Source organism: Chaetomium globosum, genomic scaffold, assembly GCF_000143365.1.
Source record: "Chaetomium globosum CBS 148.51 scaffold_4 genomic scaffold, whole genome shotgun sequence".
NCBI classification, from domain to species: Eukaryota; Fungi; Ascomycota; class Sordariomycetes; order Sordariales; family Chaetomiaceae; genus Chaetomium; species Chaetomium globosum.
In genome coordinates this window covers 1513398-1523758 of record NT_165979.1, presented here as the reverse complement: position 1 = coordinate 1523758, position 10361 = coordinate 1513398, and the positions used below count along the sequence as shown (strand labels likewise).

At 54.2% G+C, this 10361-nt stretch overlaps 2 protein-coding genes across 2 annotated transcripts; one reads left to right on the top strand and one right to left on the bottom strand.

Moving 5' to 3' along the window:
- Positions 1-3965: 3965 nt before the first annotated feature.
- CHGG_04194 (uncharacterized protein) lies at positions 3966-6228 on the bottom strand (the record flags this gene model as incomplete). The annotated part of the gene is made up of 3 exons (XM_001223407.1): positions 3966-4058; positions 4258-6066; positions 6175-6228. The coding sequence occupies 3 exons, from the start codon at positions 6226-6228 to the stop codon at positions 3966-3968; spliced, it is 1956 nt and encodes a 651-aa protein (XP_001223408.1).
- Positions 6229-7438: 1210 nt separating this feature from the next.
- Positions 7439-10222, top strand: CHGG_04193 (uncharacterized protein; the record flags this gene model as incomplete). Its single annotated transcript, XM_001223406.1, has 12 exons — positions 7439-7506; positions 7583-7600; positions 7741-7907; positions 8056-8531; positions 8594-8636; positions 8697-8860; positions 9110-9168; positions 9223-9286; positions 9568-9580; positions 9660-9703; positions 9968-10019; positions 10074-10222. The coding sequence occupies 12 exons, from the start codon at positions 7439-7441 to the stop codon at positions 10220-10222; spliced, it is 1317 nt and encodes a 438-aa protein (XP_001223407.1).
- Between the last annotated feature and the right edge of the window lie 139 nt (positions 10223-10361).

The window sequence follows — 10361 nt, the reverse complement described above, 5'->3', positions numbered from 1 at the left end:
GATGCCCACGCGTTCTCCTTCTCAATTTTTCTTTTTCACGGCCATAGGGGACGAGAGCCCGGCAAGAACTCGAACCGACCACCACCAAGTGTTGCTCAAAGATTTCCTTCTCCAAAGTTCAGTTCCCACGATTTTGTTTCTTTTCGTTCCCTCGCACCAACGTACATAGTCCCGCATGGAACCGGGGATACGCCAGTCTTCCTGTGAGCTCGAGTTTTCCATCTAATCCGAACAAGCGTCGACCCCATTAGGGCAATGAGGAACTTTAAGGGCTGCATGGACACTGAGGACTTTTGGCGAGACAATACGTATGACTCATGAGAACCACGATGGGGACTCGGTGGAACACTGACCAGAGGGCGAATTTACCATCTACATAGCGTCCACCACGTTGCAACAAACGACAACACCGCAACGCTGACATCCAGAGTCACCATCTTCACGAGCGACATCAAGCGCGTGGCCAGCGCCATTGCTCGGTTCCTTTTACCTATTACACTAAGGAAAAGGACATCCTTGCCCTGCAAAGGCAAAGGGGACCCTATATACTGCGACGTTACCTTGTTCTGTTTTCTCGGTTGCCTTTCCTTTTTTTTCCTGTACATGAAAGCCGCCATCTACTAATAAAATGCTTCATCGGGCATGTGGTGCGGTGGTACATACTCGTAGGTCTCAGTATCCAAGCTATGGGAGTAGCTGGTTCAATTCCAGCGGTGTTCACTCATTTTCCGTTTGTTCATTTTTCTTCTTTTATGTCGGCCATCTTCTATACTCCGTATGACCTTCACAATCCCACTCCACGCACGAACCTCGTACATGCAGAATTAGCCATCATTTACAGACCCTGGTGTCTCTACAGGGCGATACCTGTGTTTTGTACGTTTGGTAAAGCCGTATAGCCAGCTAGAGTCCCGGGTGACGACCATGGGAAGATATTGTGTAATTGGCACTTTAGGCAGGAATGGTGACAGGGAGAGGGATAACAAGCTTGTTGGTATTCACAGCCTCGCTCTTCCACGTCTTAACATGGGATGGTCAAGCAGGCATGTGAGCATGTGGAAAACGAGAACGGAGTCAAGCGGCCTCCACTACTAACTTCTAAGAGACGAACGAGGAGCAAGGAACCGCAGACAATCAGGTGCTAAGATTGTGTGACCTGAGCAGCCAGCCGGGGTTTTCTTCTTCACGTCCCCAGGGCTGACCCCGAGATCGCAACGGAAAAAAAAGAATGTTGCCCGTGAACCTCAGGGGGGGGCGAGTAGAGTACTATGAACACCCCCCGTTGGTTCGAGGCATGGACCTTGATCAGGATATTCCTGCTTAGAAAACTCCGTTATCTCAAGAACCAGTCAATTAGTTTCCGAAGTTGTCTCAACTCGACGATGGACGGGTGCCACCGCCCGGTATCCAAGCACTTCGTTGACCCGAAGCGAATTGCTTGAAGGCTCTCCGGTCCGGGCATGAAGAGAGAATAAGTAGAAGACGAGAAGAAGAGAGGGGGGCGAGGCCTCTATATAAACAGCAGAGTTGACCCGTGCGCGCCTGCATATTCTTAGATGCCGCGCGCTTGTTCCTGCCTTCCATTTCAGAACGTAAATCCGTTGTCATAGGAAATGGGCAGTTTACAGGAGGAAGGTATACTCCACCTCAAAGTTTTCATGGTCTGCGGGGGACGAAGCCAACTCCAGGCATGTTATCTGAGGTAGAGCGCCAGGGAAACAGTCCAGATCCTCCTTGGGTACATTTACATATCACTCAATATCATTGATATGTTATAGCTTAAAGATATCTTGGGTGTGCTTTGTTGTTGCGGGAAAAGCTGTGACAGGAAGCCCTGTCCTACATGTCAAGAAGACTTTCCATTTTTGTCAGTATGTGACGAACCTACTTCAGGACCCTGTCCTGTTAGGGTTCAGCTTCGGTTGAAGGTAATCTTTCAAGGGTGCTTAGGTTCGGTGCAGCCAAAGGGTGCACAACAAAGACTTGTCTCAACAGTAGGCTTCCGGGCTTGTAGCGAACTGTAGTTGTGATTGCTAACTGGAGAACTCCCAGAGCTCTCCAGAACGAGTGACTATATACTTCCTAATTCCTGGGTGCTCAGTCTGCTCAGTCACTGAGCACACTGAGCACATTGCTCTCCTTGCTCAGTCGCTGAGCATACTGAGCAGCCGCTGATTGGCTGTACTAACGATTGGTCTGAGGCGTCCTGTGCCCCGCTTTTGTGCATTCAGCATGGTGGTTTGTGACACAGTACCTAATCGTAGCTGCACTTTGGAGATGTGACGGCACTTCAAATTCAGGTACTCGCTAAAAATGCTCAAGATATCAATTCGGAAGTCCAAGCATCTACCTCGTGCCTGCTGTGGTTTAACTTGAGACCACAACGCCAGCTACCTAAAAACCAGCAGTCCAAACCACGGCACATGGTCCCCCCGTGGAATTCATCACCATCGACCCGGCAAAGCAACTGTTGTCTGTTGAAACAAAAGCACGGCTCTTACTGTTTGGTTATTACAGCAGCTAGTAGATTAAGATGTTGACCGTGGATTCTATTTCACAACAAATATCGGCAACAGCATCCCAACGCGCGCATGGCTGCGAGCAACCAGTTATCAGGGTTCCTCAGACCAGTAAAAGCCAAATGCACCACTAGCACGGCGGACCACAAAAAAAGTCAACGCGGGCAAAGCTATCACAGCAGACTAGGTACTCAACCCCATCTACCAGGTGTGGTTTCCGAGTGATACCCTCCTCCCCCGCCGCCACTCCGTCTTTCCATCCCCCCCTCTTTGACCCAGGTGTGATGACAAAGTAAACAGTTTAAACTTGATTCTTGTGAGTCAAATATTGCATCCAAATCCCATTTAAAAATTGCCACCATGATACGATAGCCATGCCTTCGTGTCCGTCGACCAGTGAGCAGAGCCGGGATCGCGGGATCCCCCTCCCCACGAATGCCACATTCGTTTTCTACTTGTACACTCCATACACCCAACCTCTTGTGCATATCTTGGCATCGGGCCAACCTACCAGGATCAATCTTAAAAGTCTCGGCCGCGCCGACAGCAGTTTCCAGTCGGATATGCCGCCGAAGCACTGTGATTGGTCTCCCAGGCCGTGTGGCTTGCCAACGGCCAGCTGAACCACCATCACCGACGAACGCACACATGGCAAGGAACTGCAAGCCATAACCAATATCACCAGCCAAGGAAGGTCTGGGGAAATAAGCTTTGGAAGCTGAGACACTCAGCAACGCGTTCGACGGGGAGGGAGATGCCCGTACGTCATCGCACTTCTGCATCGCCCCCCCCTGTCTGTGCCGCGTTTCACGCCTTGTATGTACATGCATCCAGTTGGCTGCAGGGTAACTTTAATTCACCTCTTGGTAGCACTGCAGAAAGTAACAAGTAGTCGGAAGTCTAATCCTTGTCTAGCCATAGGCGGTCAAGTTTCCAGGATTCTACGTGTTGCATCATGACACGAGCTTTCGGGTTGAGATTAGGGACTTCTTCCGAGTGAAACATGGGTTGTTGGTGCCAAGCACCAGATAGATGTCTTTTGCTGGAGATCGTTACATCTTCTGAGCCTACGTGTATAAGGAACAGAATAGATATGGCCATTCCAGGTACCAATAATTCCCTCCCACCAACCGTCCAGTGTTTGGCCCAATCCAGCCCAACCTCCTCCCCTCCCCGAGGGAAACCTCTGGTGTGCCCCATCTTCCAGAAACATGAGACCAACCAACGCGTAGGTGTTATCCTAGGCTCCGCTTATCCCGTCAAAAAGGCTCCCGCTCCAATCCTGCCCCATAACCCGTTTTCATCGACTTAATATTGGTGTAATTCCCATCGGTTAAGCGCTCCCGAATGAGTGGTGTGTGAGATTCTCGTCAATCCCGCGGTATTTTGAGGACAAGGCCACAAATCGTTACAACCCCGACAGCTGCTGGCTCGGAGCGATGGACTTCACTCGACAGCGTGGGTGTCTGGGCCGACAAAATGAGATTTAGCCCGACGATCAAGCGCATCATCGCCCGACAGATGTTGGCATGCAGGTGCCTGTTCGAGCAGTGTTGGTTTCAACGGCACACACCCGTAAATTTCCAAGGGTGATCCGTATTCGTGGCCTTGAAGCCTCCAGTTGTGATCTTGGTCAACCGAACAAACTATGTAGTCCCGTGGAACTCATCACGTCGAGCCAATGGGTCCGGCGAGGGAGTCCGATTTCTTCATCGTACGCGCTCCAAACCGCACGCACGAGTTGTTTTGCCACGCCTATCGGTTTTGGGGGGAGGCATATCTCGAGCTGGTCCAACCGGTTCATGATGAGAAGTCGCGCTTGGGAGATTTTGATGGCGTTTTCGGACATGCCAGGGCCAGGCAGTGGAAAGGGCTCGGCGGCCCCAGACACCGGCGCGGCTGGCGTGTTGAAATCGGCGTTTGGTGGGTGCTTGTGATTCCCGCTGTGCAACGGGACTTTGCTGTTGTCTTCGTATCTAAGACCACTACCCGCACAGAGACAGAGAAGGGGCTGAATGCAGCTCAGACTTCCCGCTGGGACCTTGCCGAGCACATTGTTGACGACGTGCAAGACCTGAGGGGTTGCCCATGATTGCCAGATCATCGAAACACTGGCGGTTTCGAGGTTCGGATTCCGCTTGATGCTCAGGTCTGGGAAGGTCTCGTAGAGCTGCAGGAGAGCACACAGGCGGTATGCCTCACTTAAACAATACAAGGTCTGAGCAGAATCGAAAGTTTGGGGAGGTTGAGGGCACTCGGGAGGCGGCGGGACGATAACCGACAGCAACGATTCCTCCACTTTCGTTGCTGCCTCGATGTCCTTCATTGCGCCTTGGAGGATCCGGTAGCTCGTTCCGCCATTGAGCCTCCACCGATTGCGGGACCTTCGACACAGGGCGATTGCCTTGCCAAATAACCTCAGTATGTCAGAGGAGACGCCGGCCCATGGATGTGAGACCGTAGGCAGGAGAGGTCTTTGAGTCGTGGGCTCCGGCCAGCTGAGCATATGCTTAAAGTCGATCTCCTCGTCGCTGACAACGCTGCGAAGCATCTCTTCGTAAACAAGGCACCCGTTGAAGAAATCGAGTTGCTCCTGGGCGCCGCTGTCTAGCATCTGCGAATTCATCCGCCTCAGCACCCTCCGTGCCTCTCTCACGGATTGCTGGCCAAGTTGCCGGGCCTCCAACCAACACATGGACGAGCTCATGCAAAAAAGCGAGAGCAGCAGTTCTGTGGGGAATCCCGGCCGGGGGTTGTTATGAAAGACCTCCAGTTCTTTTCCGATAGCCTGGAACGCGTTGCGTGGTGTAGACCGAGCCGTATCTTTCATGACGTGCGGGAGCCGCTCAACCAGAGAGGCTGCGGAAATCGCTTGCAGGGCGTAAAATACGGAATCGGAAGTTTGCCAGAGGTTGCCTGTCAGCTGCCGGTACGGGTTTGTCGGAGAATCGAGAGCCGACCACGACGAGCAGACTGATTTGAACCAGTGCTCGATCAGAAAGGTTGGGATGTCTACGACCGGCTGGTACATGGCCAGGTCGCGTGCTTGGTCCGGGTCGTCGGGCGACCCCGGCTCTCCCTTGGGTACCACGAGTCCCGTTTGAGGGGAGAGCGCGGGAATCAGGCTGGCATAGCTTTCGGCGTTCGCTGCTAAATCCTGGTAATGGGTTGGCGGAGACGGTGTTGAGGAGGCTGGTGATGACGATGAGGACGGGGGTGAGGCGGACGCCGATAGCGGCCCTGACGTCGATACGGTTAGGGATGGAACAACGGGGAGCCCGAGTCTCCTGGCGGGGACCGGAACCGTGAGCGAGCATTTAGTTCTATCATGGGCAGAACTCTCGGTGGTGGGCGTGGGCGTGGGCGTGGAGGCGATGGACACGGAGGCAGCGGTGACGAGCTGGGTGAAGTTTGCCGGCCCGCTAGTGTTTGTTGTTGTCGGTCTCTCGTGCTTGGTGGACCACTGAAGCCTCTGCTGGTAGCCTGGACAGTCGAACCCTTTGTGGGCACAGTTCTGGCATCCAGGCTTGGTCTCATCACACCTGAGCTATGGAACTGGTCAGTGGATCCAATCTCCTGCCCAGGGCTCCCTCCGTCTCCATGCAGACAGGGGCAGCGCGTGTGTTGTAAGGCACCATTGGGGACAACAACATACCCGCCTGACCTTGCAAGTCCGACAGCCGCTTCTCGACTTCTGCCTATTTTTCATCTTGGTTCTGTCATCATCTGTGTCGTTCCACTGTTGCCAAGCAGGGTTGACGTCGGGGTCCCGGGTGGAGAGCTTGGGGAAGAAATATCAGAAAAAGGTCAGGCGCATGAGAAGCCGTCGGTCTCTTCACCAAGGCACCGGGCGCGCATTCAGCTGGCGACCCCCGGCGTACCCGACATGGCAGCTCCCTAATTAACCCATGCTTCCCACGATGCCCGGTCCATCACCGAGTTGCAGCAGCCAATCGAGACTGATCGGCAACTACCAAGGGCCTGTCAGAAGCCCGATGGGGCTTGCTCGGGCTGGGCGGGGCATGACCCACACGTTTCTCCTGTCAAGCCAACCGCGGAGCGGAATGGCGCTACCAACAACAGTGGGAGAGCCCGAAGGCACGGCGGAAATGGACCTAAATTTGCGGCCGCAGCTCCGAGCACTTATGGTTGGTGAGGGGCCAGCTCCGGTGGTCCTTGGTACCTGTACGATCTGGGTATCCCACAGCCACCCCGTGTCCTCTCCCACACGCTTTCCGCGTCTAGTTACCGCCTGCCGAGACCTAGGCGAAACGCCCCATTACCGCCGTTGACGACATGGCTGATGAAGGTGTAACAGGCGAAGTAGGACCCGCCAACATGGCTCGCGTGGAAGTGCCTCCGCAGATCTACCCGGCATCCCTGTGCGTGTGGCTGGTCCGGCTGGCCTGGCTTATTGATGGACAAGCACTATGCCACTTTGGTTGGCCGGTCATTCCCGGAGCCCACTCCTTTGCGAAATGTTTAATGTCGGGCTCGGCCCGTTGCCAAGCCGGAGATTGCACGGGAGTTCGGATGCTGACATGGCACGGCCAAGGTGTCGCTTCCGAAGGACCTGGTTCCGCTTCTCGAGATGGGAAACCGATTATGTGCGGTGCGGGTGCACACAGAAAAACTTGGGGGGAATGCGCTGTATCGGATAGAACATGAAGCTGCAGCATTTAGCGGGGCAAGTAGGGTAGTTGGGCGGGAACGGGCGGGAACAGGCGGCCCTAACCTCGATTTTCAGGCAGTGATAAAAAGAACCCACTCCGAGCGTCGGCCGCGACGAGGCGGGCAAAATTGATAGGTCACAAATTTTTACCACTCACACCTTCGCCCAAATCAGAACTGCAGTTCACAGCACGATTTGGTTGCCTGAGTCGACTAAACGGAGTAAAAAAAAGAAACCATCATTCGCAATGGCTGCCGGACCGGGAGAGGCCATGGCCCACAGTGCCTTCGACACCATCTTGGTGCTCGACTTTGGGTGAGCAATGAGCGGCCCTGGACTCATGAGAATGAAAAATGAAAAGCGCAAGAACTGACTAGATTGCATCAAATAGCTCACAGTATACCCACCTGTATGTTATCACGATTTTTGAAAATCAAAGACGTTGTTGGTCGACGTTGTCGTCCTCGCTCAAGCCGCCCCATTCATCGCAACTTTGCAAGCCAGGCAAACTTTTGGATATGATGGGATCCGACTAACCGCGGTGTGAAGGATTACTCGCCGTCTCCGTGAGCTCAACGTCTTCTCCGAGATGTTGCCATGCACCCAGAAGCTGTCGGAGCTCAAGTTCGTCCCCAAGGGCATCATTCTCTCGGGCGGGCCCTACTCTGTCTACGAGGAAGGCAGCCCTCATGTTGACCCTGCGGTCTTCGACCTAAGTCAGCATGCCTCCTGATATGGCCCGTCTACTTATGGCTGACCAGTTTGATTTTCAGACGTGCCTATTCTCGGCATTTGCTGTATGTGATTACCGCCCTGTATCCGGTTCTAACTTGGGGGGCGCAGCTGACTTTTTGGGGGCCAAAGATGGCATGCAGGAGCTGGCCTACCGTCTCAACCCGGACAATGTCATTGCTGGCACGCACCGCGAATATGGCCATGCAATGCTCAAGGCGCGGTCCATCGATAACCACGTTGACCGCCTTTTTGAGGGTATCGAGGAGTCCATGCGGGTGTGGATGAGCCATGGCGACAAGTTGGCTAAGCTGCCAGACGGCTTCCACACGGTTGCCACGTCGGACAACTCAGAATACGCCGCCATCGGCCACCAAAGCAAGCCAATCTACGGCCTGCAGTTCCACCCTGAGGTTACACACACCCAAAACGGAACCGCACTCTTGAAGAACTTTGCCGTCGGCATCTGCGGCTGCAAGCAAGAGTGGACCATGCAGAAGTTTCTGGAAGAGGCGATTGCCCAAATTCGCCACACTGTCGGTGAAAAGGGGCAGGTGTTGGCTGCCATCAGTGGTGGCGTTGACTCAACGGTTGCCGCGAAACTAATGGTAAGTTCCGGGGCCGAGATGTTCCCCGTGGGCCCAGGGGAGCTGAAACTGACGGTGTGCAGAAAGAAGCGATTGGTTCCAGGTTCTGGGCCGTGCTCGTCAATAGTACGTAATTCCCTGCAGGCCTGATTTTAACACTGACCCGGGCTAACGGAATCGAATCAGATGGCGTTATGCGACTGAATGAGTGCGAGCAGGTCAAGAAGGACCTGACTGAGGCGCTTGGCATCAACCTCACCGTCGTCGAGGCCTCGGACCGGTTCCTCGATGGACTGAAGGGTATTGATGACCCCGAAGTATTTCGCCCTCCCCCGCATTATTACGTTTTTGTAACACCACTAACACCCCTTCTAGAAAAAGCGGAAGTTCATTGGTATGTTTCGCATGCATGCCCTCTCCGGGCTCTCCCGAATCCCACCTCTTAACCAGTGGGAATCCGACGTTTCGAGATTAACCGCTGAATAGGTGGCAAGTTTATCGACATTTTCGAGGAGGAAGCAGTCAAGGTATGCGTCTCCCCTCTGCCCCCGACGGAAACCTCCCGCTTCCAATCGACAAAGACGGCTGACGAGCGACAGATCGAAGAGGCTGCCGCTAATGACCCAGCCAAGGCTGGCAAGATCGAGTTCTTCATGCAGTGAGTTGTCAATCAGCAACCAACGCACACCGCATTTTACTGAACTTTCGGCAGAGGCACCCTCTACCCGGATGTGATCGAGTCGCTCTCGTTCAAGGGCCCTTCGGCCACCATCAAGGTTAGCTCGTTCCCACCGCACCCGGACGCCTGGAAATGCTGACGGTTATCATTAGACCCACCACAATGTGTATGTCTGCTCGCCCCTCGTCCCGGTCGGACGCGTCGCCCCAATCAGGCCCAGAAGGAATATTGACTCGAGTTGCAAGTGGTGGCCTCCCCGCCCGGATGGCCAACGGACAAGGTCTCAAGTTGATCGAGCCCCTGAGATCCTTGTATAAGGTGTGTTCCCCCTTGTGCTCCACCCATGACGTGACTCCCTTGAAACTAACTGTCGAATAGGATGAAGTCCGCGGTATGTGGCGCTAAGAAAATCAAACATCGCTTCGGGGATTTGCCCTCCAGCCGTGAGACACGAGACTAACGAGCTGCAGCGCTTGGACGTGCCCTGGGGATCCGGGAGGAACTTGTGATGAGGGTATGTCCGCGGACCCTTCTTCCCTCCATTGGTGCCTTTGCTGACTGGGTCCCAATAGCATCCCTTCCCTGGCCGTAGGACAGACCGCTCCTTTGCTTCCAGGCGTTTTGTACCAGCACTGACCACTCCCAGCTGGCATTGCCGTCAGAATCCTAGGCGAGGTGACTCCCGAGAAGGTTGAGATTGCCCGCCAGGCTGACCATGTAAAGAAACTCTCCGTCGAGGCTGTGGTTTGATTATGCCCGTTCTGACATTCGCTTCCAGATCTTCATCTCTGAGATCCGCAAGGCGGGGATTTATGACCAAATTTCCCAAGGTTAGTTTCCACAAAACCGCGTGAATTAGGAACGCAAACTAACTTGTCCCATAGCCTATGCCGCCGTCGATCCCAGTCGCGCCGTGGGCGTGATGGGCGATAAGCGAGTTTACGGCTACGTATGCTGCGCTACCCGGGTGCTGCACCCGCTTCCCTGTCGCGTGTTACTAATGCCCGGCAGATCATCGTCCTCCGCGCCGTGACAACGACCGACTTCATGACGGCCGAAGCTTACAACTTCCCTTGGGAATTCCTCCAGCGGGTTATGAACAGGATTGTCAACGAGGTCCACGGGTATGCATGCATCTCTCTCGACGTTGCACCTGTCGTCGCTAACATAGT